Source organism: Elephas maximus, chromosome 19, assembly GCF_024166365.1.
Source record: "Elephas maximus indicus isolate mEleMax1 chromosome 19, mEleMax1 primary haplotype, whole genome shotgun sequence".
Classification (NCBI taxonomy): domain Eukaryota; kingdom Metazoa; phylum Chordata; class Mammalia; order Proboscidea; family Elephantidae; genus Elephas; species Elephas maximus.
Genome location: NC_064837.1, coordinates 17,549,710 through 17,575,904, shown reverse-complemented (window position 1 = coordinate 17,575,904; position 26,195 = coordinate 17,549,710). Strand labels below are relative to the sequence as shown.

At 45.5% G+C, this 26,195-nt stretch overlaps 1 protein-coding gene across 1 annotated transcript in view; it reads right to left on the bottom strand.

Annotated features, from left to right (window-relative positions):
- Window positions 1–25,923, bottom strand: part of SHPK (sedoheptulokinase) — a 31,900-nt gene extending 5,977 nt beyond the window's left edge. The window contains exons 1-6 of the mRNA XM_049859983.1: window positions 25,669–25,923; window positions 18,379–18,520; window positions 9,371–9,554; window positions 8,679–8,831; window positions 7,317–7,492; window positions 5,618–5,818 (exon numbers count right to left, since the gene is read on the bottom strand). Of these exons, the coding sequence (XP_049715940.1) occupies window positions 5,618–5,818; window positions 7,317–7,492; window positions 8,679–8,831; window positions 9,371–9,554; window positions 18,379–18,520; window positions 25,669–25,836 (1,024 nt within the window). The 5' untranslated portion in view covers window positions 25,837–25,923. The remainder of the gene's footprint in view (window positions 1–5,617; window positions 5,819–7,316; window positions 7,493–8,678; window positions 8,832–9,370; window positions 9,555–18,378; window positions 18,521–25,668) is intronic.
- Between the last annotated feature and the right edge of the window lie 272 nt (window positions 25,924–26,195).

Sequence of the window (26,195 nt, the reverse complement as noted above, 5' to 3'; positions counted from 1 at the left end):
CCATAAACTGTCATGCTCAGGCCCTACCCCAGGCCACAAAAGTCAGCATTTCTGGGGCTGGGACTAGGACCTCGACATTGTTTTAAAACTCCACGGGCATCCCAAATGTGCAGCCAGCATTGAGCCCCACTGATCTAGACAGTCATGGCTGAGTTACATCATCAGCACAGTCAACTTATACAAAGTCAACTACACACGCTCAGGACTTAGAGCGAGACAGCGGGGGCGGGGGTAAGATAATTTAAATATCATAGGCAACTAGTTAAAATTCGATCAGCAGGACTCCTGGTTTAACAGACAACTAGTCAAAATTTGGAAACCCTGGTGGCATAGTGGTTAAGAGTTACGGCTGCTAACCAAAAGATTGGCAGCTTGAACCCACCAAGTGCTCCTTGGAAACTCTATGGGGCAGTTCCACTCTGTCCTATAGGGTCACCATGAGTCGGAATCAACTCGACAGCAGTGAGTTTGGTCTGGTGTGGATTTAAATCAAATTTCGATCAGCAAAACTCCCGGTTTACTGAGGTAGAAGGAATATAAGTGTCTTTCCTCTCCCTCTAGAAAATCCACTAAAATATCAGCAAATTAAAAAAGAAAGAAATTTTTAACAAGATGAGAAAAATCCACAAAGACAAGAAGCACAGGGAAGGAAACAACAATGAATGGGAGATGTTGACACTACTCAGAAGACAGGAAGCAGATACAGAGCAAAAACTGACTTTTCAGAGGGAAGAAGAGGAAGCTACAGTCAGGAAGCCTGCAGAGGAAGACGCGATGCAGAGGGGCCAGCTCACCCTCCATGCAGACACGAGCTCTGGAGGCCCATATTACTTCAGATGGCAAAGGGGGTGCCGAGGCCAGTACCAAACCCTCAGGATGGAAAGCGGCAGTTGTCAGCCCACCCCTGACCCCTGACCCCTGACCCTTACATAACGAGCAGGAGCCTGGAGCAAACACGTGGTGGGAGACTCTGAAGCTCCAGCTCCTTCAGTCGGCTTCAGTTCCTTTGTGCCTGTCATGGTGTCAGCATTTTGCCACATGGTGTTATTCTGGTGTTTAAAAATATGTATTTTTCATACAGCTTAACCCCCCAACACAAGCCCACTGCCTATTTAATGCTCAGCTAAAAAACAACAGTGGTTCAAACTCTGAGGAAGAAAACCGCTTGCAGTCAAGTTGATTCTGCCTCATGGTGACCCCACATGTTGCAGAGTAGAACTGCCTCATAGAGTTTTCTTGGCCGTAATCTTTCCAGAAGTAGATCACCAGGCCTCTCTTCTGTGGTACGTCTGGATGGGTTTGAACCACCAACTTTTAGGTTAGTAGTCAAGCCAAACCATTTACATCACTCAGGTACTTTTGAGGAAGAAAATTTTCCTAGGAGGTAGTACAGTGGTCCAGGGCACAGTCCTGCATCAGACCACCTGGGGGTAAATCCAGGCTCTGCCACTCCCTGGCAGGGTCACCTTGGGCAGGTTATCCACCCTCTTAGCTTCCCACACAATGGAGATCATTGGAGTGCTGATCATATAGGGTTGTTGTGATGACTGAATGAGTTAATATGCATACAGTAATTAGCACAGTGTCTGGTACACACTAAGCACTCAATTGTTGTTGTTAGGTGCTGTTGAGTCAATTCTGACTCATAGTGACCCCATGTACAAGAGAACAAAACACTACCCAGTCCTGCGCCATCCTCACAATCATTGTTATGCTTAAGCCCATTGTTGTACTCAATAAATGTTATCTATTATTACTGTGAAAGAGTTTTCAAGGGTGTTGGGAGAACAAATGAGGACATGACCAACCCAGGACTTATGAGCTGCCTCCAGGCCTGAAGCTGACCACAGCCCTGACAAAACACCCCATTCCCAGGAACAAGTAGGAAGCAAGGAACATAACACCCTTGAAGGAGTGTGGATCAAAAGGATAATACCTGAATGTTCTGGACTTGAAGGAAGAGGGTACATGACAAAGATAGACCCATCTTGCTCCACCCAGGACCTCGCCTTGTATCTAAATTTTCCCCATAATAAATCTTAGACCACTTATTCAACCTGGAGCAGTCTCCTGTTTCTTCAGTCTGTCCCTACCTTCTGCATACAGCGGCTGCCTTCAGATTTTCCCTGGGGAACTTTCCCACCCACTGCCATCACCCGACAAAGGGCTATTTCAACTTTATACCATTTTGCTTTATACGCTGACTTAGATGTTACTACATAAGATATAACACCTCTGTATGTTCAGAGAAATATCTACAGCACATGCTATAAAGAGACTGAAGAGACCAAGAGGTGAGCTAGTCCCAATAAAACACAAAAACCCATTGCCATCAAGTCGATGCCAACTCATTGTGACTCTATAGGACAGAGTAGAACTGCCCCATAGTTTCCAAGGAGTGCCTGGCGGATTCGAATTGCCAACCCTTTGGTTAGCAGCCATAGCACTTAACCACTACGCCACCAGGGTTTCCAGTCCCAATAAAAGTTCTCACAACTCCCTAGAGAGATCCCATGTCCACCTGACTCACCTTCCCCAACTCCACCATCATAAGTTAGAGCCAACTCTGAGAACAGGTTGAGTCAGGGAGCCCCTCTGAACCCCACTGGCTAAGTGCAGCTCAGCTGTCCCCCTCTTGAGAGGCCTTCACGCCAGAAACTCCCCCTCAGCTTACATTTCCAGGAGGCACAAAGATCAGACCCTGGCACAGTTTCAGAAGCTCTGCACACTCCACTGGCTTCACCCCTTCCCTCCTGCCCCAAGAAGGGACGTACACAGGGCTCACATGTGTGGCTCCAGGGACAAAGGACCATAGACTTCTTACAGCCAGTTCCCCCTAAAACCAATCAGGATTGAAATGTGCACAGAGACAATGTTCTGGCTGCCACACACTGCTCCAGTTAAACTCTGGTCCCCTAACCAGAGCAGACAAAAACTGGAGTATTTGAGTTGGAATCGACTCGATGGCAGTGGGTAAGAGTTTAAAGTGATTGTCACAGGAGGGTGGAACTCCCCGTTTGCTGACCTCTGGAAGACAATGCTCTGAAGAGACCTAGGGTCTTATTTTTTTTACTTTATGCCTTAATAATTCTATTTCTTGTTAATAAACATAATGCCTTTTTATCTGAGTAAATTTTACTTTATTTGCATTCATACGGTCTTTTCAAATGAGGTAATTTAGAGACAGTGGCAGTTCAGTGGTAGAATTCTCGGCTTCCACACAGGAGTCCCAGCTTTGATTCCTGGCCAATGCAAAGCACAGCCGCCACTTGCCTATCAGTGGAGGCCTGTGTGTTGCTGTGAGCCTAAAAAGGCTTCAGCGGAGCTTCCAGACAAGACAGACTAGGAAGAGAGGTCTGGTGATCTGCTTCTGAAAATTAGTCAGTGGCAACCCTATGGGTTGGATCCCATTGTGCATGGGGTGGCCATTAGTCCAGGATCAACTCGATGGCAGCTAACAACAACAACATAACTACAGAGACTTCGTAAAAGATTAACTACATAAAAATATTAACTCTCAAAGCATTCTGTCTCATCAAAATATGAACCATAAGAATGCAAAAGATTTGTCTAAAGGATCTTTCAGAGCTAAGAAAAGCAGTCGCTTCTGTATACAGAGAAACACTGCCAACTCAGTAAGCAACCGGAAAACCCAATCTAGCTGTCATAGATCGAATTATGTCCCCCAAAAATGTATGTATCAATTTGGCTGGGTCATGACTCCCAGCATTGTGTGGTTGCCCTCCATTTTGTGATTGTAATTTTATGTTAAAGAGGATTAGGGTGGGATTGTAACACTCTTACCAGGTCACATCCCTGCACCACCTTTTATCTCTAAACAGATAAAAGGAAAGGGAAGCAAGCGGAGAGTGGGGGACCTCATACCACCAAGAAAGCAGTGCCAGGAGCAGAGCACATGCTTTGGACCCAGGGTTTCTGCACAGAGAAGCTCCTAGTCCAAGGGAAGATTGATGAGAAAAAGCCTTCCCCTGGAGCTGACACCTTGAATTTGGACTTCTAACCTGCTTTACCGTGAAGAAATAAATTTCTCTTTGTTAAAACCATCTACTTGTGGTATTTCTATTGTAGCAGCACTAGATGACTAAGACACCAGGTAAACCAACATCTTGATCAAGGGTTTGCTTGGAGATTCTGCTGACTGGCTCTGTATCTTGAAGCCTTTTCTGATATAAGGCAAAACAAAATCAGAGTGCTGTTCTTTAAATGAAGCATTCCTGAAGGGACCTCAGCCAAGGGGCCACAACTCCCTGGCATTCCTGGTGACCCTGGCCAGCCTGAAGGACTGACATCAGTCAGCAATGGTGTCTGTGCACCAGTATGAACTTCTCACACGCTCTTGTCTGCTTGCAGCTCATCTTGTCACTGTGCTGAACTTTTCCTGGAATTACCTGATTTTGAGTTCCTACAGGAGTCCCTGGGTGGAGCAAATGGTTAAGCGCTCAACTATTAACCCGGAACTTGGCAGTTCAAACTCACCCAGCGGTACCACAGAAGAAAGGCCATCTGCTTCTGTTAAGATGGCAGCCAAGAAAACCCTACGGAGCAGCCCTACTCTGCAAAGCATGGGGTCGCCATGAGTCAGAATCGACCAATAGCAACTGGTTTTTACAGTAACCAATGCAGCTGACGAACATGATTTCCCTAGACCTGGGCAGCTGGCCAGAAGTTTCATTTCTACCTTTAGTGCTTGGAAAGGGAGCCTCTCCCAGAAGAAGGTTGCATGTTTCACTGCAGAGGAGGAGCAGAGGAAGGCTGAGAGTAAAAGAAGCGATAAAAATGGGCATCAGGGCTTCCAAGGACTCTTCCAAGAAAGTGAGTCAGGAACTACTCACCAGGAAGAAGGGTTTTATAACATTGTAAAATATCAGGAGTCTTTCACTCATCCGTGTTTGGTCGTTTTATTTGTAGTACAAGGGACACAGGCTTACAGACAGAGAAACTAAGGCAGTGGGCAAGGGAGAGTTGGGGAAACAGTTATGAGTCTACGTTCAAGGTTAGGGGAAAAGGTACCCTCCGAAAAAGAGAGCTGCTGATAGCAGATCAGAAGATGAAAGGAAAAGAGGCTGCAAGGAATACACTGGAACCTGGCTGGGACACAGATGAGAATCTGCAAGGTCCACCAGCACATTCAGCACGTTAAGACACTCCCACAGAGGAACAACAATAATCAAACCAAACCTGTTGCCATCCAGTCAATTCTGACTCGTAATGACCCTATAGGACAGAGTAGAGCTGCCCCATAGGGTTTCCAAGGCTGTAATCTTTACAGAAGCAGACTGTCGCTCACATCTTTCTCCCATAGAGTGACTGGTGGGTTCAAACCGCCAATCTCTTGGTTAGCAGCTGAACACTTAACCTCTGTGCCACCAGGGCTCCTTTTGTTACACATAAAACCAAACCCATTGCTGTCAAGTTGATTCCGACTCACAGTGACCCCACAGGACAGAGTAAAACTGCCCCAATAGGGTTTCCAAGGAGGGGCTGGTTGATTAGAACTGCCAGCCTCTTAGTTAACAGCCAAGCTCTGAACCACTGCACCACCAGGGCTCCAGAGAAAGGACAAACAGAGAACAACTCACTGTGGGCTCCACCTTACCTAGATCTGCCATCCACTGAACCAGCATGTGGACGAACGTGGCCAACACATTGCCCCCATTAAGGGACGCTGCCACCCCCAGGTAGGTCCTGTCGAAGTACGGGAAGTAGGCAACTGGAGCCAAAGGGTCTGGAGTCTGCCCTGGCCGGAATCCTGAAGGCATGGAGGCTGCCAGCTGAACCGAGGTACTGATGTTGAGAACTAGGGGTCCAAAGAAAGCAGAGGTCAGGCCTGGCAAGCTAACTTGAATGTCACGAGTCACAACAGGGCACTGGGAGAATGTGGTGGCTTTAAAAATAGGTCACAAATTCTTTAAAATGTTTCCTTCCAAGAGGTAGAGCCTAACTCCCTTCCCCTTGAGTGTGGGCTGGACTTGGTGACTTGCTTACAATGAACAGAATAAAACAGAAGGGGCAGTGTGTGACTTCAGAGACTAGGTCATAAAAAGGCACCGCAGTTTCCATATTGGTCGCTCTCTCAGATGACTTGCTCTAGAGAAAGGCAGCTGCCATGTCATGAGTATCACTATGGAGAGGCCCACATGGCAAGGAACTAAGGCCTCCTCCCAACAGCCAGGTGAATGAGCTTATTAGATCCTCCAGCCCATTCAAGCCTTCAGATGACTGCAGCCCCAGCCGACAGTTTCATTACAAGCGCATGAGAGACCTTGAGCAAACCGGAGCCATAGAGTCACTCCCAGAGTCCTACCCCTCAGAAACTATGTGATATAATAAATGCTTGTATCTAAGCTGCTAAGTATTGGGGTAATTTGTTACACAGCACTAGATAACTAATACAGAGGGTAAAACCTCACACCCAGTGTTTTATTCTCTGGGGAGGCTTCATTCCTTTGCAGCAAGTACCATCTCGTCCTCATTTTCCAGGGACGTTTCCAAGGCATTCTTCTTAACCTCCCCCCACCAACAGAGAAAGCTCCTTGACCCAGCACAGAGGGGATGATTTTCCCCACAAGTTCTGAGACAAAGCCTGTGGATTTTTCCAGCACTCTCTTCTCCTCCATATTTCTCTCAAGACTTGGCCAAAAAGCCTGCCTTCTCAGCCTGTTGGGAGCCAAACTCACTGAAAACAGCAATCAATTTTCCCACTTGCTGGGGGTTGGAAGAAAGAAGAGCCCAACATTCGTTTTATAGATCCATAAAGTTTTATTAGAGCACAGTCACACTCATTTGTGGCTGCTTTTGCCCTACAACAGCAGAGTTAAGTCACAGCAACAGGGGCCATATGGGCCACAAAGCCTGAAATATTTATTCTCTGGTCCTTTACAGAAGAAGTTTGCCAACCCCTGCCCTAGACTCTGCCTCCTCACCTCAGCACGCTCTTTCCCTGAATACAGAAAAGATCCTGCACTTCACATCAGATCTGATATCATTTATTGACAAACACACAGTAACAAAAACCCTAACCTATTCAGCTTTGTTCTCAGTTGTGGAGTTAAACAGAAGCCAGCCAACTGCAGAGAGCATTTTCCTCCCTGGCCCTCCGGGGGTGGGTGCAGATTTTGGCACATTTGTCCACACCCAGGGAGAAGCTCTGCCCTGCTGGACCATAAGCTCCCTGAGCAAGGGGTTTCACCTCCTAAGACGGGGGTGTTTGCCATCTGACAGAATCCTAATTGCCATTAGGTGCTGAGGCTGCCCCGCCAAAGCTGAGCACAGAGCCGCTGCCCAGGAACACTCACCTGCATCTGTCCTTTGGGCCATGCAGGAATAGACAGAGGCCTGTAAATCACCCATGGCCACTCCCACCTCTGTCCCCTTTGGGATTTCAAACCATGAGTGAGAAGTCCTGCCTGCCACACTGCCAGGCTCCGCGATGTCCGGGAGCAGGTGGACAGGAAAGCCTGAGGCCCTCAGTCTGTAAGACATAAGCAGACACCTGTATTTACCTGGCATTTGGATTTCTGTTTTTTCCTGGAAACTCAGCAATGGAAAGAGCTGTAGGATACAAGCACCAGAAAGGGGACGGAACCCAGCACTTTCACAGACAGCCACTTTGGAGTTTTTAAAACCATGAGCCATAGGCTTGGGCTTTTCAAATAGTGAACACTGGCTTTCAAAAGCTGGGGATCCACCTTCTGGAGGCCAAAACTACTAGCGTAAGTAGCAGCCACCAGGATGGATTAGGTAAGAGTCAGATAGCATCAAAATTCCAGCCTCCTGTGTTTGAAGGGAACACAAACTTCTACGAAGGGAGGCCATTGGAGTTGGAGTGCAAAGCTATTGTTGGTTAGCCAAGTCCAAACCAAATTCACAGCCATCTACCTGAATATCAAACGCATTCATCACTCAGGGTTAGTGAATACAAGGCTGTCAATTTTACAAAACATGCTAGAAAGTCCTTTACCTGAACTACCAGGTGCTTTTTTTTTTTTCCCAAAGCTCAGAATTTAAGCCCTGAAGGAAGTAAAATTACAGGGCACTGGACTGCTGTACCTGAAAAGGCAAATGATTTTTCAGAAAGAACTTAGAAAGCATCCCTCAAGAATACTACTCCTATTTCTATCTTATTTTACAATATGTTAAAAAAAAAAAAAAAAAATGAAAGCTGTTCTTTGAAACCTACAGGTGGAGCCTGGGGTCACAGAGAACTAAGGAGCCCACCCCAGGTCTGGGCTACGGTGGAGGAGGAGCAGGACAGCGTGGTGAGGTAGGCAGAGCCCCCACCCCACACTTTCTCTTACATCTGGGCCGTTGCAAGTGACTGAGACAAGCTGGGGGGCACTGAACCTGATTCCTGGCTTCAGGGAATCCTCTGGAGTCCCTGGGTGGTACTCAACTGCTAATCTAAAGGTTTGTGGTTCAAACTCACCCAGCAGCACCACAGAAGAAAGATCTGGCAATCTGCTTCTGTAAAGATGACAGCTAAGAAAACCCTGTGGATCAGTTCTATTCTGTAACACATGGGGTTGCTATGAGTCAGAATCGACTCGATGGCAATGGGTTTGGGGTTTTTTGCCCTTCCCAAATGAGAACACCCCACTGCATCTCACACTGTACAGATACACTTCTGCCTGGAGCCCGCCTGCTGAGGGTAAACTCACGTCTCCAAGTTCCAGCTTCGGCTCTGGGTGTTGAAGTATCCCCAGCTGGCAGCATTCTGGTCTGACATCAGGGGTCTTGGCAAGCCACACAACATGGCAACCACATAGTCCTGGATGGTGCCGGCCACATCATAGGATTTTAGGAATTCTGGGCTGTTTTTCATACAAAAAACAATTCAACGTGATCTATTATTGTCTCAGAAGCATTTGCTGCACATTGCTGTGGTCAGTGGGGACGATACGTGGCATCAGTCAGGTAGCACCCAGAATTCCACATGCTGTGGCCAGTGGCTCAAGTACCTCCCGGGGTGAGGATCTCCCAGCCACTCAGAGCCGGGAGCTGGCAGAAGCAGCGCTAGAGGAGGGGGCTTATGGGAGAACATGCCATGCCTGGGAAAGCAGGACATCAGCCGTTCTCAGCAGCCTTGACCCTACCGTGAACTGACCACAGAACTCTTGACAAATTCGTTGCCCTCTCTGGCCCCTTCTTTCCCCCTCTGGGTTAGAACTGGATGACCAACAGAAAGCCCTTTGGGAAATGGGCAGTTCTAGACCAAGTTCAGGTCTTGTGACCATGCCCTATGCCAGACCTCACTCCCCGAGGCTCAGTCCAGCAGGTGGAGATACAGCCTCCTGCCCACTCACCTTCCCTGGGAAATCCAGCCTCCAAGTCAAAGAACAGGTGTCTGTACCTATTTTTCAAAAGCCAGAAGATGGTTGAACAGCCAAACCCGGTAGCCACGCTGAGATGGGACTCAGGCTGGGGCAGAGAAGCCAGGAACCCGCTGCTACACCGGCCATCCTGCCACGTGACCAGCTGGCTCACTGCTCTGGGCTCGAACACAGGGGCGGCCCCTCCCTCCATCCATTCACAGCCTGGAACAAAGGAGATCCCCAACAACGAACAGAACAACTGACCAGGCACCAGCATGTCCTGAGACTACTCGGCTGATGAGTTTTCAACATACACAGTATCACCCTGTGATAATGCTGCACTCACACACATGAATTCTGGTATCGGAGCACCTGGCTTCAGTACCTGGCTCCGCCACACAACAGCTGTGTGACCCTGGGCAAGTCACTCCCTCCATTTGCCCCACTTCTTCTATATTCCTTTGTATTCATTTTTTTTAAGTTGCAGTCTTAGTTACCCAGTGCTGCTGTAACAGAAACACCACAAGTGAATGGCTTTAAAGAACAGAAACTTATTTTTTCACAGTTCAGGAGACTAGCACTCAAAATTCAAGGCTTGGCTCTGGGGAGGGGGAGGTCCTTCCTTATCAATTTCAGCTTCTAGTGGCTGCCGGCAATCCTTGGCGTTCCTGGACTTGTAGATGTGTCTCTCTCCCTCGTTTATCTTCCTCTTCCCCCTGAATGTGTCTCTGTGTCTATTCTTCCCCTTTTATAACTCAGGAGTGATTAGGTTTAGGACTCACGCTACACAGGTATGGCCTAATTAACATAAAAAAAAGAAAACTTTTATTTCCAAACAGGATCACATCCACGGGTATAGTGGCCAGGACTTCAATGCAGATTTTGTGGGGGACACAGTTCCGTCCATAGCACTTGATACTATGTCTCCTATCTGCAAATAAGATAGGTTTTGCACGCTCTCAATTTCCCTAGTCTCCATCCTTCCAGCCCTCCTCGTATATCATCTAGGCTTTTAACCTTGATCATCATGGATACATTTTCCCTTTTTCTTTGGTCTTAGCTAATTGATTTTTAGACATCAAAATTTACTAAAGAATCTGACTATCTATTTCATATATCTCTCAAAACATCTTCTGGATTTTCCTCTGCTCTTTTTTAAATGCTCCATCGAAAGTATTCCCAGTGTAGGTCTTTGTGACAAAGCTTCTGAAGGCCTATATGCCTCAGAATATTTTTATCATGTACTTGAAGTTGAATGACAAAAAAATTATTACACTCTAGGTTCTAAGTTCCTTATCTTCAATACTTAAAAATACAATTTGTGGCAGATTTTAAATAGTTGCAAATTCTTTGCTACTCCTGCCATTAAGAGGTGGAGTCTATTCAGGCAGCTAACAGATACATGAGGAAATACTCGCAATTATTAGCCATTAGAGAATTGCAAATCAAAACTACAATGAAATACCATCTCACCCCAACATTATTGGTGCTAATCAAAAAAAAAAAAAAAAACAGAAAATAGCAAATACTGGAGAGGTTACAAGAAGATTGAAACTCTTATGCACTGCTGGTGGGAACACAAAATGGTACACCCATTTTGGAAAACAAAATGATGCTTCCTTAAAAAGCAAGAAATAGACATACCATACCATCCAGCAATCCCACACCTAGTCATATCCTAGATAAATAAGAGCCATCACACGAATAGACATATGCACACCCATATTCACTGCAGTATTATTCACAGTAGGAAAAAGATGGAGACAACCTACGTGTCCATTAACAGATGAAGGAATAAACTAACTATGGTACATACACTCTGCAGGATACTACACAACAATAAAGAATAATGATGAACCTGTGAAACGTCTCACAACATGGACAATCTGGAGGGCATTATGCTGAGTGAAATAAGTCAACTACAAAAGGACAAACACTGTATGAAACCACGATTATAAAAACACACAGAAAGAAACAATCTTTGATGGTTACAAGGAAGGGGAGGGGTAGGGAGGGAAAAACATTGACTAGATAATAGATAAATGGTAACTTCAGCGAAGGGTAAGACAGTACACAGTACTGGAGAAGTCAGCACAACTTGACCAGCGCAAAGTCATAGAAGCTCCACAGACACATGCAAATGCCCTGAAAGACAGAGCTACTGGGCTGAGGGCTGGAGGCCATTGTCTCAGGGGACATCTAGCTCAATTGGCATAACACAGTCTATAAAGAAAATGTTCTACATCCGACTATAGTGAGTAGCATTGGGTTCTTAAAAGCCTGCAAGTGGCCATCTAAGATACATCTACTGGTCCCATGCCAGCTGGAGCAAAAAAGAACAAAGAAAACCAAAGACACAAGGGAAAGATTAGTCCAAAGGACTAATGGACCACAACTACCACAACCTCCACCAGACTGAGCCCAGAACAACTAGATGGTGCCTGGTTACCACCACTGACTGCTCTGGCAGGAATCACAACAGAGGGTCCTGGACAGAGCAAGGGAAAAAATATAGAAAAAAATTCAAACTTCCAAAAAAAAGACCAGTCTTGCTGGTCTGACAGAGGCTGGAGTAACCCTGAGAATATGGTCCCTGGACATCATTTTAACTCAGTACTGAAGTCACTTCTGAGGTTCACCTTTCAGCCAAAGATTAGACAGGTCTACAGGGCCAACAATAAAACACATGAGGGACATCCTCCATAGTTCATTCATGTATACAAGACTAATGGGCACACCAGCCCAAAAACAGATATGAGAAGGCAGGAAGGGACAGGAAAACTGTATAAATGGAAACAGTAAACCCAGGGTAGAGAAGGGAAGAGTGTTGACACATCGCAGGATTGGCAACCAATGTCACAAAACAATTTATGTATTATCTGTTGAACGAGAAACTAATTTGATCTGTAAACTTTCACCTAAATCAAAATAACAAAAAAAGAGGTGGAGTCTAAATCCTCTTTCCTTGAATCAGGGCTGGCCTTAGTGACTTGCTTGAACAACAGAATGCGGCAGGAGTGACATGCTAGGACTTCCAAGGCTAGGCCTTAAGAAATCTTGCAGCGCCCACCTACCCTTACTCTGGAGGAAACAGCCACCATGTAAAAGTTCTACTACCTTGAGGCCACCATGTTGGACAGGCTATGCAGAGAAACCACATGTATGAACTCTGACCAACCGTTCTCAGCTGAGTACAATCTTTCCTGCCAAGGCACCAGGCATTGAGTGAAGCCATCTTGGACCCTCCAGACCAGCCTAGGTAATTACCGAGCAGAACAGACAAATCACTCTGTTGAGCCCTGCCCAATTCCTGACCCATAAACTCATGAGATGTAATAAAATGGTTGTTGTTTTAAGCCACTAAGTTTGGAGGTAGTTATGCTGCAATAGATAATCAAAATAGTATTCCACCGCCTTCTTACATGGAGCCCTGGTGGCGCCGTAGTTAAGAGTTCAGGCTGCTAACCAGAAGGTCGGCAGTTTGAATCCACCAACTGCTCCTTGGAAACCCTATGGTGCAGTTCTACTCTGTCATATAGAGTCACTACCAGTCAGAAGCAACTCTGTGGCAACAGATTTGGCTAAGTTTTTGCCTTCTTACACAGAATGTTGCTGTCAAAAAAAAAAAAAAAAATCTAATGTCAATCTGCTTCTTATTCCTTCATACGGGATCTAATCTTTTATTCTGTAAGCTTTTAGGATTTTCTCTTTATTTCTGAAATCCTTCAAATTTCACTATATCTAGCTGTGGGTTTTTCCTTATCTCTCTTCTTTAGCATTCTGTGAGCCCTTTCAGTCTGGAGTGTTCTGTCTTATTCTTTCAATTATGAAAAATTATTCTCCATTATTTCTTCAAATATTTCCTCTTCTCCACTTTGTTTCCCTTTCTGGGTCTCCTATTATTTAGATGTTAGTGCTTCTGTTTGTATCCTCAATATCTCTTAGCTTTTTTTTTTTCTACTTCTTTGTTCCTTCCTTCTTCCAAGAGATTTCCTCAATCTGATCTTTCATTCTCTACTTTGTTCGGAGGTTCTATTCATTCTGTTATTAATCTCATCTAAAGGTCGGCAGTTCAGATCCACCAGCTGCTCCTTGGAAACCCTATGGGGCAGTTCTATTCTGTCCTGTAGGGTCTTTATGAGTTGGAATCAACTCGACAACAGGTTTGATTTTGGGTTTTTATTATGTTCTTTATTCCAACTGTTATATTTCTCAAACTTAATATTTCTGCTTGGTTCTTTTTATGTTTTCTTCTTGAGTTTTCCATGCTAAAATCTTCCTGTAATATATTTTAGTATGTTTATCAAGCTGATAGCTGATAACACCACATACAACTGTTTCAAGATTTGGGAGCCAAGACTATTACATTTTCCTATAAATTTTCCCATTAAGAACCAAAGAAAAAGACTTAATCCCTGCTCCCTTAGTTCTAGGCCATGAAACATACATCCATTCATTCATTCATGCATGACATATTTAAATATTTTAGGCACTGGTTCTAGGCCCTGAGGCTACAGCAGGGAACAAGAAAAAGTCCCTGCATCCTTGAAGCTTATATGGTAGGAAAGGAGACAGACTATAAACAAGCAAATATACCATGCCAGATACTTCAGGTGCTATGAAGAAATGTACAGCAGGGTAAGGGGATGGAGAAGGATAGGTTGTTGGGGGTGATCATGGAAGTCCTCTCTGAGGTGACATGTGAGAAAGGATCTGAGTGGAATAGGGAGTGAGCCACAACAATATCTAGGGAACACATGCTCCAATTAAATGGAACAGCAGTGGCAAAGGTCCTGAGGGATCTCCTCAACCAACCCCTGGCTAGTATGCTTGGTCAGTACTGAGCTGAGTGCAGAGGTGTGCTATAGATCAAGGCCCGGGATCGTATACCTGAATAATTTGCTTGGCATCACATTAAGTTCCACCTGGGCCTGGGGGTTCCTCCTGGCTATAGAAAACACTTCCTAGGAGTAGTCTACATTTCCACCTGAACCTAAAACTGGGATTCTCATCCCAGCTGTAAAGCTTGCCTCTACAATTTGTTGTTGTTGTTAACCGCTTTATTTTCAAAACTCTTTTGATTCAATTTCTTTTCTTAAAAAAAAAAATTAAGATATACCCACTGAAACTCTTGCCCTGAGATAATCTTTAAACCCTAAACCTTAAACCAAAAATATCCCCTAAAGTCTTCTTAAAGCTAAATTGTTGTTTAAAGGGTGTCTGTTTGAGCACTGTGCTCTTTTAAGAACTGTCCATATGGGATCAAATTGACAACAGCATCTCGAAAGATTAGATAGGAAACTTAAGGGGCAGTGAGATTATGTTAATGGGGGAGGAACAACTTAGAAAAGGAGGGTGAGAATGGTTGCGTAACTCGAAGAATGTAATCAATATCACTGAATTGTACCTGTAGAAATTGTTGAATTGTGTGTTCTGCTGTGTATATTCTCAGCAACAACAAAAAATTATTTTTTAATTTTAATTTCTATTTTATTTTTATTATAAAATGAATACATTGCACTTACTATGTATCAGGTACTGTTCAAAGCACTTTAACATTAACTTGTTAAATCTACATAATAACCTTACAAGGTAGGTGTGATAATTGTCCCTGTTTTACAAAAAAGAAAAACGAAGCACAGAGAAGTTAAAAAAAATGTGTCCAAGGTCACACAGCTAAAAAGTGGCAGAACCAGGATTCAAATCCAGGTAGTCTGCTACCGAATCTGGCTTCCTAGATATATTCTTTATTTTTATTTTCTCTTCTGGGCAAAGAATTAATACACTGTTTACCTTTTAATTACACAAGTGATAAGTGAACGTATTCTCAGTACAAAATGTTCATATATTACAGATAAAGCAAATGGCCTGCTGGGCCACCCCCACCCCAGCCCCTACTCCCTTTCTGTCACTGTTAGCACTTGCTGGGTAACTGCCCAGTCTTTCCAGTCACACACATGTCAACTTTGTTTTGTTTAGTTGATTTATCTTTTTGTCTACCTTTTAAAAATAAACAGTACTGTACTGTGTTTGTTGTTCTAGAGGTTGTTTTCATCATTCAGCCTGTCCTGGAGTTCTTTCTATGTCAGTATACATGGGTCTGCTTCATTCTTTTTAACTACCGCATATCATTCTATGGCATAAGCAGGTTGTTGTTGTTGTTAGCTGCCACCCAGCCAGCTCTCAACTCTTGATGACCCTATGCACAATGGAACGAAACATTACTTGGTCCTGGGCCATCCCCATGGTCAGTTATAGGTCAGACCATTGTGAGCCATAGGGTTTTCACTGGCTGATTTTCTAAAGCAGATTGCCAGGCCTTTCTTCCTAGTTTGTCTCAGTCTGGAAGCTTCACTGAAACCTGTTCAGCACCATAGCAACACACAGGCCTCCACTGACAGATGGGTGCTGGCTGTGTGCGACGTGCGTTGGCCGCGAATCAAACCCAGTCTCCTGCAGGGAAGGTGAGAAGTCTACCACTGAACCACCACGCCCCCACAGGAAGGACATACCAGGGTTTATCTAACCACTCCCCTACAGTGGAATGTCATGTTTTTCACTATGATAAACAACCATGATACTGTCTCCTGGTGTACACGTACTTCTCTTGAACACATTCCAAGTAGAACAGCTGAGCCGTAGCACCACCTTATTTTTAATAAAATAAAAAAAAAATAGGTCCTGTCAAATTGCTCTCCAAAACAACGGTACCAGTCTACATTACCAGTAGCAATATTTAAGAGAACAATTCTCCACCCCCTTGCCAATGCTTGACCTTATCAAACTTTTTGCCTTTTTATAATCCAGTGAGTAGAAAATGAGTTCTCATGGTTGTTTTCATTTGCATTTCCCTAATTACTAATGACATTGAGCATCTTTTTGTTTATTAGCTATCTGTATTTCCTCTTCTAAGAACTAGCTGCCTGTTGGTATCCTTTGCCTGTTAATCCACAGGGCCATTGTCCTTTTGTTGGTGGTGGTTCTTTCTATGTAGTGATATTTATCCTTTGTCTGCTACGCATGCAGCAAATATTTTCTCCAGGTCTGTTGCTTGCCTTTTAGCTTTGTTTGATGATCCCAATGTCTCTCCCACTATTATGGAGCCTGAAAATGGAGTTTGGAAAGAGACTTAACCACAGGCCTCTCAAAAGATTCTGATCGCTCCCTCTCCTCTCCTCCACCTTGCTTGCCTCCTGCCCCCCCCATGCCCCACGCTGAAGCACTTAGCTCTGTGGCACAGTTCCTGGTGCCCACCTCAACCATGAAGCGTGTGCCCTGGAGGGTAGCAGCTTCTTTCCACCCGTCTTGATATCTCCTGCAGGACCCAGCACGGAGTACTGAAATCAAACTGAATTAAGGCTGCCATTAAAAGCAGCGCAACTTGATCTCAGATATGATTTCACTCAACTCCACTAAGCAAGTATTGTCATTACTCCTTCCCAGAAATAGAAAACACACTAAGAAGGTATGGGGCTCAGCTCAATGAAATATTAAGCAGCTCTCTCCAATGATGTGGCCAATGGTTTGTGTGGTTTTTAGAAAGTCCAGGAGACGGGGAGAAAGGAAGGCATGTAACCCGACCACGATCATTAGACCTATGCTGGCCTCTTCGGGAAGGGTTTTAGTATTAAAAGGACATTCATCCTCGTTAATGCAAAATTAAGCAGTTTAAAAAGCTTTTACAACCTGGACTTCCTCTGAGAGGTCAACTGTAACACCCTAATTGGCCTTCTGCTCTTGCTATGGCTTGGAGGCAAGTAGTTTCTGTGGTCTCAGCCAGCCTGACTACAGGCAGATAAGAGAGAGGGCTGATCATCATCACCAGATGCCAGTCACACTGCTGAGAGGCATGTCACCACCCAAATTGGCCCAGGGGGCTCTGCGTTGCTGCTGACTCCTCAGGGAGAAAGGGGTAAACCCAACGTCAAATCCCCTTAACTGCATTCCCCCAAAGTAGCCATCCACCTTCTGCCTAAAACATCTGCAGTAAAATGTTGACACTGTTAAAGCTGGGTGATGGGTGTGTGTCACTTTATAATACTATTCTCTGTGCTTTAGTGTCTGTATCCATTTTTTTTATAATTAAAAAGAAATTTAACACCTGCCATAATAGGGAGCTCACTAGTCCCGTGGGAACTGAACCATCGTCAGGCAGTTCTGTCGGGAAGCTCCTCCTTTCCCTGAGCTGCTGTGCCTTCCTGTCACTCTGGTCCTCCCACAGGCTCAGTGTCTAAAGTCAGACAGACCCGGGTTCAAAAGCTGGAGTCATCACAAGCTGCCATATGACCCTGAGCATATTATTCTGAACCTCGACTTCCCATCTGTACAGTGGGGACAGTAATGTAACCTACACCATAAGGTTGTTGGGAAAGTTTGATGAGATCACGCAGGTAAGGTCCTCAACCCATCACCTGGCGTGTGAAGCACTCAGTGATTTTTACTGGCTTAGTTCTCCCCTGAGGGCTAAACAGAGCAGGTCACCACCTCTGTGCTGTGACAAGCCTTCTGACATAAAAAGATAGACTACACACTGTAATGCTTAGCAACTGAGCTCATAAAAAGGGCACACCCTGGAATTTAAAAGAAAAAAATCACAAACGTCTGTGATTACCTTAAACAACAAAAACTATACCCAAACACAGGAGAAGAAAGAGTTCCCTCTGTGTCTTGGCATCTCCTACAGCTACAGCTAAACTCGTGGTTGTTGGCACTAAGGCTCTGGGACAATGACACAAATAAAGAGGAGGCTGTGGAAAGCCACTGCAATGGATCCTACTGAAGAATCGTAGAAAACTCACTCTTTCCCTCTCCCTGTTCACGGACACTATGCGATGATCAGTGAGTGGACAGTTTGTTTATTCATGACATGCTTGCACGACGCAGGTTGCACACAGAATATAAGAGGCCGCAAGTGCGTTCCATTCTCAGCAGCGAGACATCATTCCCGTGGGGGATGACCTGGCCCTTCACTGAGAGCCTCTGTAGAGCTTTCCTAGTTCAGAAAGGGATTGTTAGCAGCATAACGTACCGCCAGAGCCCAACATACCTTGGCCTGTTTTCCAAAACATGACTCCATGCATCTGTCCTGACACTCCAATGGCCCCGACTTTCCGGAGCTGCGGTCGGGGTAGGGCAGCGAGGCACTCGTGTAGCGCTTGGATGGTTCTACTCACATCCTGCTCCCGCCCCTGGAAACAGAGCAGAAACACTGAGTGGGGGGCAAACAAACAGGCGAGGGGAGGAAGTCAGAGGCCTCAAGGGATGTCCTGGGTGATGGTTACCCAGCTAATTCAACAGGGTCACTTCCAGGATGGCCTAAAGGATGGATGCAGGCTGAGGGTTTCTCCACAGCCTCCAGCAGGGCCTGGAATAGAAGTGTGGTAGGCCAGGCCCTTTCCCTCCCTTCACAGATGAAACACCAGTGTAGGTTAGGTTCGGCAAATAGCCCAGGCTCTGCTCTCCATTGTGGGTGAGTCTGAGCCAAATAAAGGAGTCCTGGGTGGCACAAACGGTTAAGTGCTTGGCTACTAACCATAAGGTTGGCAGTTCAAATCCACCCAGAAGCACCTTGGAAGAAAGGCCTGGCGATCTACTTCCAAAAGATCACAGCCACTGAAAACCCAAGGGAGCACAGTTCTACTCTGGGATTGCCAGGAGTCAGAATCAACTTAATGACAACTGGTTCGGGGTTTTTTTTGGGGGGGGGGGTTGGGGGGCTGAGTAAAGCCTGCAGAAAAGTTTAGGAAGGAGAAGAAAACACAGGAAAGACCATGCTGTAAGGGGAAATAAGGTAAGAGTCTTACACAAGGCACCCAGAGTGATGGGGCTAGGAGGCTGGAACACAGCAGGGAGGAACCTGGCAGGAAAGGTGTCAAGAAAGGCCTCATGGACTAATAGGATGAGCCCTAGTGCTTTCCTCTACTTGGACTTTAGTTTGTGCGTTTGCCAAACACTTTCTGAGTGCTTTAAGGGCCAGGTCCTAGACCTTGAAACAACCACCTAGGACAGACAGTCAAGGAGGAAGGCCAGGGAACATCTGGGGCACAGTGTCAGTGGAGCCAGTATGTATGAAGGGGTGATGAGAGATGAGGCTGGAAAACAGGATTGGTGGGGGTCCCATCAGTGGACACTGAGCTCCAGAGGAGTGGTTCTTCCTAAAGGCAACACAGAGCAACTCGGGCTTTCTGAGTGGGAGAGTATTACCGTCAGAGCTGCGTTTTTGGAAGATTAATTGGGCAGGGATATAACCTACATGGAGTCCCTGGGTAGTACAAACGGTTAACAAGCTCAGCTGCTAACTGAAAGGCTGGCAGTTCAAGTTCACTCGGAGGTGCCTTAGAAGAAAGGCTTGGTGATCTATTTCCAAAAATCAGCCATTGAAAACCCTATGACGGGACGTCCCAGTTAAGTGGTCTAATAACTTGTTTAGCGCTTTTGTTCTACCTCCTAGTCCCTGTGTAACGTGCGGGGTCTTAAAAGCTTGCAAGTGGCCATTCAAGGTACAAAAATTAGTCTGTATTCACCTGAAGCAACAGAGAAATAAGGAGAGTTAGGAATAGGAAGAGGAAATGGAATATGTGGCTAATTGCCCTGGTGAAAAACTGCCTTCTTGGCCATGAGACCAGAAGAACTGGATGGTGCCCAGCTACCACTAAAGAACATTTTGATCAAAGATTCTATAGAAGAACCCTGATCAAAAAGCAGAAAATGTAGAACAGAACTTCAAATTCTCATGGCATCTAGACTTTCTGGAGCCATGGAGGCAGGATGAACCCCCAAAACTATTGCCCTGAGATCATCTTTAAACCTTAAACCAAAAATATCTCCTGAAGTCTTCCTAAACCCAAGCAATAGTTTAGCTTAACTAGCAAACAATGGCTGCCTTGAGCATTATTCTCTTTTAAGATCTATCTATATGGGATCAAACTGACAACAGCAATCCAAAAGATTACATAGGAACCTTAGGGGGCAGTGAGTTTATATTAATGGAGGAGGTACAATTCGGAAAAGGAGGATGAGAATGGTTGCACAACTCTAAGAATGTAATCAGCGTCACTGAATTGTACATGTAGAAATTGTTGAATTGGTGTGTGTTCTGCGGGGTATATTCTCAACAACAACAAAAATAAATGAAATTATAAGAAAAGAAAACCCTATGGAGCACAGTTGTACTCTGACACACATGGGGTCACCTTGAGGCACAATCAACTCAAGGGCAACTGGTTTTCTCTAAGCTACACAGAGAAAGACTGATCAGGTTTCGGGGGCAGAGAACAGATTCAAGACAGGCAGGACCGTCTTTTTCTCAGCATCCCCAAGGACTCCAAAGAGGTAATTTGTCTTTGCATCTGACTTCCTCTCTCCTTGAAAACTTCTCCAAGCTGAATAACCTTGAAAGACAAAGGCATGAGAGGTGACCAGGATTTAATAGCATATTGGTATCTCTAAGAGGTGAGTGGTCCACAGAGACAAGACTATTAAAAGAATGCATGGTTCAATCAAGTTCAAAGATTTTCAGAGTCAGACAGGAAAGTGCACTTAGATATCTTAGAGTTAACCCCAAAACCAAACCAAACCCAGTGCTGTCGAGTCGATTCCGGCTCATAACGACCCTATAAGACAGAGTAGAACTGAGTTTCCAAGGAGTGCCTGGCGGATTTGAACTGCCGACCCTTGGGTTAGCAGCTGTAGCACTTAACTATTACGCCACCAGGGTTTCCCTTAGAGCTAAAGGAATGCCAAATCCAACTAAGCAGTATATCCAAGTGGGTGTGAGTTATGGACTCTAATAAAACTTCAAAATTAGCTAACAGTGTGACCCAAACTTAAGACATTTGGGTTCTGTCACTACCTCTTTCTTTCAGTTATGAAGTCCCTGTTTTAGAATACAAATAAGATCCCACCCCATCCCATCCCATGCCTCTAATCAGTAAGAAGCCTCAGTGAGCTAAGAAGGCTGTCACAAAACATTTACTTGGGAAAGTCACCCAGATGACAGCATTGTTTTCCTGGTGAGTAAGTACATTTTAAAGTGAGAAAATTGAGAATTAAATATATGCACATTTAAAAGAATCAATCTATGTTATTAATAATTACATTTAATGAATCTTTGGGTATGTGGTATATCAAGTAAATTTATATGTTGAAGTGAACTTGGCCTAGGTTACCTTTGTAACTCCAATTTAAAAGGTGAAACTGAGTAGCTAGATTTGTGATTACAAATTCAAATCACATTAAATTTATAAAAAACATTTGAAACATATAAGAGCATCTAAGTTTACATATTTAATTTATTAGATTTATAAGAATAACTTAAGCATTCTGGAAAGATTTAAGTCAAACAACTACAGTATAAGAAAATATACTAAATGTATAATTGCCGTTTAAAACACCTAAGGTTATTTAATTAACTATGTTTATAAAGTGGGATTAAGTATTATTTTTCAAAGGCCCTCAAAAATGGTGGCTACAATGTCAGACTTACAAATGGAATCAGCTTTATAAGCTAAGTTTAAAAGCTTAACTAAGAACAACAGTTCTGGATTTAACAAATCTAATACTTATTTGATTTCAACCAAAGTAAGCTGTTTCTGGCATGCAAAAATCACCTCGAGGCACAAAATAAACTTATATTTAACCACCAGGAGGAACAATGGAAAGTTCAGAAGAGAAGGGGAAGAGAAATATGGCTCAGATCTCAATAAATGTCTGTTCTTTGAGGAAGTAAAAAAGCTTATTGTCCTGGAATGGCATCTAAAGACTGGGTCCTCAGGCCCCCCACTTCCCTGCGAAGAGTATGCAGTTCTCCCCACCTGGGAGCTAGCCCCTCATGTGCCCCCTATCACCTGCTTGTCTTGGTCAGAGGCAGCTCTTGGCTCATAATAAACACGAACGAAGGAGCAATAAGAAGGAAGATGGGGAAGGGCAGGATGAGGGAAAGGAGTGGAAAGGGAGCTCAAAGCGTTTTCCTGAGGAGGTGGCCCCAAATGCTAATACAGATGTCTTTACCTGTAGGAGAGGCCACAGCAGAGCTGATGGAGGCAGTGAAAGACTGGGAAAGAGGAGGCACAGGGCTGTACATGATCCCCTGAGGGGAAGAAAGAAGGAGGCAGAGACCTGCACTATCCAATAACGCAATCAGTAGCCACGTGTGGCTAGTCTGCACTGAGATGTGTTCGAAGTCTAACTATGCACACTGGATTTCAGATCTAGCATGTGAAGAAGAATGCACAAAACTTGTTAACGATTTTGATATTATTACATGTCGAAATATGTTGGATACGCTGGGCTGATAATGTAAAATCAATGTCACCTGTTTCTCTTTACCTTTGTTTAATATGGCTATTAGAAAATGGAAAATTACACATGTGGCTGACATTTGTGGCTTGCACTTCTACTGAACAGTGTTGGTTTAAAGAGTTCCCACATGGTGGCCAGATGGTGCGTCATCGTCATCACAGGACAGACAAGCTGCTGTTGAGAATGGCCCAGGGAGGGTGTAGTGTGGGTGCGGCAGTGGAGGAGAGGAACGGCTGGAATGGGAGTACAGAAAAGGAGGCAGCAGACAGCAACTAGTTAGAGTTTTAAGGGTGGGTGTGATCAGGGAGTAGCCCTTGGACATTCCTTGGTTCAGAATGTCAGTCTACATCCAGAGCAAATACTGGAGCTTCAGATTTGAAAAAGGTGCTTAGGAACTCATTCACTGCCCCCCTCCCCCATGCCCCTCTGTTATTGCTGTTGTTGTAGTTGCCATCTAGTCAATTCCGACTCATGGCGGCCCCATGGGTGCAGAGTAGAACTGGGCTCCCTAGGGTTTTCAAGGCTGTGGCCTTTCAGGAACATATTACCATGCCCCTTTTCCGAGGCGCCTCTGAGTGGATTTGAACTGCCAAACTTTCAGCTAGTAATCCAGTGTTAACTGTTTGTGCTGCCATCCCTTTTTACAGATAAGGAAACTGAGGCCCAGAAAGGAAAAATAAATAAAACAGTACACAATACTTCTGATGAATGACAAGTATGGACATTAGACCAGACCCATCAGGTCTGTTTAGCAATGTGGAAACATTTTTGGTTGTCACATTGAGAAGGGTGGGAGTGCTACTGGCATCTAGTGGATACAGGCCAGGAATGCTGCCAAACATCCTACAACACATAGGACCGTCCCCCACAACAAAGAATTATCCATCCCAAATGGGTGCCCTGGTGGTGCAGTGGTTAAGAACTTGGCTGCCAACCAAAAGGTCGGCAGTTCAAATTCACCAGCCGCTCCTTGGAAACCTTGTAGAGCAGTTCTACTCTGTCCTATAGGGTCGCTGTGAGTTGGAATGGACTTGATAGCAACAGGTTAAATGTCAATAGTGCTGAGGTTGAGAAACCTGCTATAGATTAAATTACAGCAATGCTGTTTGTCCTAGAGCACAATTCACATATAGAGGATACAAGGGGGGTTCCTACTGGCCTCCCCTATGCTCATCATAAGGCAGGTGTGACTGGGTGTGTCTGTAAACACAGAACGGCCTGCTGAATGCTGGAGAAAACAGAAAAAACAGTTTTCAGGAAGTGATCCTAATTCAAAATGAAAGGACACTGCTGAGCTCCTTCTCCTGCAACCCCAGCTCTGTGGCTCACCCCAACACAGTTAGAGCAGGCTCCGTCTCCATTTCATACTCCAGGAAGTAAAATAATCATTCTAAAACCCTGATGCCCCACCCAAACTAATTTTGAAAACCTCTCTGAAAATGAAAGTGCTCCTGAAGTCTTTGTCCTCTGAAATGCTTCTGAGCAAGACAGACTCTGAACCCTAACAACCTGGGTCCCGATGTGTTGCAAGAGTTTATGAAAGATAAAACTCTTGGGAGTGGGGCTTGGTTCAGAAAGAAAATCAAGAACTGTGGCCTTTAGAGGCACCTATTTCAAATCAGAGAAGAACAAGCTGAGGCCCAGAAAGCAGAAGTCATGAGGTGGCACAGAAAATCCCTTGATACTAATTTCTATTCTATTCTAACTGAACACAGAGTTACCTTTGCAAGGAATTCATGGAATCCAGCTCTGAGGATGGACACCTTTTCCAAACCTACATCTCCCAACAGAGCCCATTGTCATAAAATTCTTTAATTCTCTGTTTCTATCTTGTAGCGTTCACAAGAGACTAGTTGTAGCATGTAATTAATCTGATTTTTTTAACATATCAATCAACTTATCTCTCAATGTCTTTCTATCTGTTCTGACATCTTCCTTTCAAGGTGTCTCAGTCTTTGGGGCTGGGAGGCTTTTGCTGACTGTCATGGATTGAATTATGTCCCCCAGAAAATGTGTGTATCAATTTGGCTGGGCCATGATTTCCAGTATTGTGTGGTTGTCCTCCATTTTTTGGCTGTAATTTTATGTTAAAGAGGATTAGGGTGGGATTGTAACACCCTTACCCAGGCTACATTCCTGATCCAAGGTAAAGGGAGTTTCCCTGGGGTGTGGCCTGTACCACCTTTTATCTCTCAAGAGATAAAAAGGAAAGGGAAGCAAGCAGAGTTGGGGATCTCATACCACGAAGAAAGCAGCACTGGGAGCAGAGCATGTCCTTTGGACATGGGGTCCCTGTGCCTGAGAAGCTCCTCAACCAGGGAAAGATTGATAGCAAGGAATCTTCCTCCAGAGCCAACAGAGAGAGAAAGCCGTCCCCTGGACCTGACACCCTGAATTTGGACTTGTAACCTAGTATACTGTGAGAGAATAAATTTCTCTTTGTTAAAGCCACCCACTATGGTATTTCTGTTACAGCAGCACTAGATGACTAAGACACTAACCAGGAGTTTCTCAGTCCAAACTCCACGCCTGTCAAAGAGAGAAGCTGGTTAGACAAGATTCTGCATTTGCCCAGGGGAAAACTGCCGCTGTCCTGGGGAACAAATGGAATCCTTAATTTGAGGGCACAAGGCTGAGGTGAGGTGCAGAGAGGGCAAGAGTGAGAAACAGGCCTGTGGGCATAGATACACACAGGACAGCAACTCCCCCATAGGTCAGGGTACAGAAGTCAAGAGACTGCAGGGCTAAAGCGCCATGGGCAAGGCCTCCAGAGGCAGCCAGAGAGTGGGGAGATGGGTGCGAGCAGACGGGAAAGCTCCTGGGACAGATCTAACGGACCCGGGAGAGCTGCAGCAGACAGAGGTCCCTGGAAGCGATGAGTGCAGGCAGAGGTCAGAGAGGCTCGTGCAGATGGGGAGAATTCTTTGAGGGAGGAGGCTGTCAGGGAAGCTAGGGCAGCCAGGGACGCCTCCTTCGAGGAAGAGAAGGGGTGCCAGGTGGCTCCTGGAGGCGGCGCGGCTCCAGGGCGCTGCCTCACCTGGGGCCGGGCCGCTGCGCTCTGGGTCACCGCCTCCGCCCGGGCAGCTCGGGCACAGCTCGCAAGTACCACGAACCCGGAGGGGTCGCCTGGGGCGGCCTCCAGCACAGCTGCCTTCACGGACGTGGTGCCCAGGTCAATGCCGAGAGTGATCGACCGAGCACCCATAGCCAAGGTGTCGGGCGCCGCAGGTATCTGCCGACGTAAGCACCCCCCAGCACACAGAGCCCAGGGAGGTGGAGAGGCGGGGCCTCTCCTGACAATCCTTAGCCACACTCAACATGGCGGCTTCGCGTCTTGCCATTGGTCGAGAGAGGCGGGCCCGGCCCCGGCTATAGGCGGAGAGGCGGCGGTAGGCTGGACCTAAACGGCCCCGCCCCGTAGGGCGGAGATTTCGTGACAGTGCAGAGCTGGCAGTGTCTCGCTCACCGTAGTAGCTCGAAGGTCGCTGGAAGGCGCTGGCCCTCCGAGAGCATCTGTGTCCCTAGACGTGGCTTCATCCTCCCTCACACCCGAGCTCCCATCCC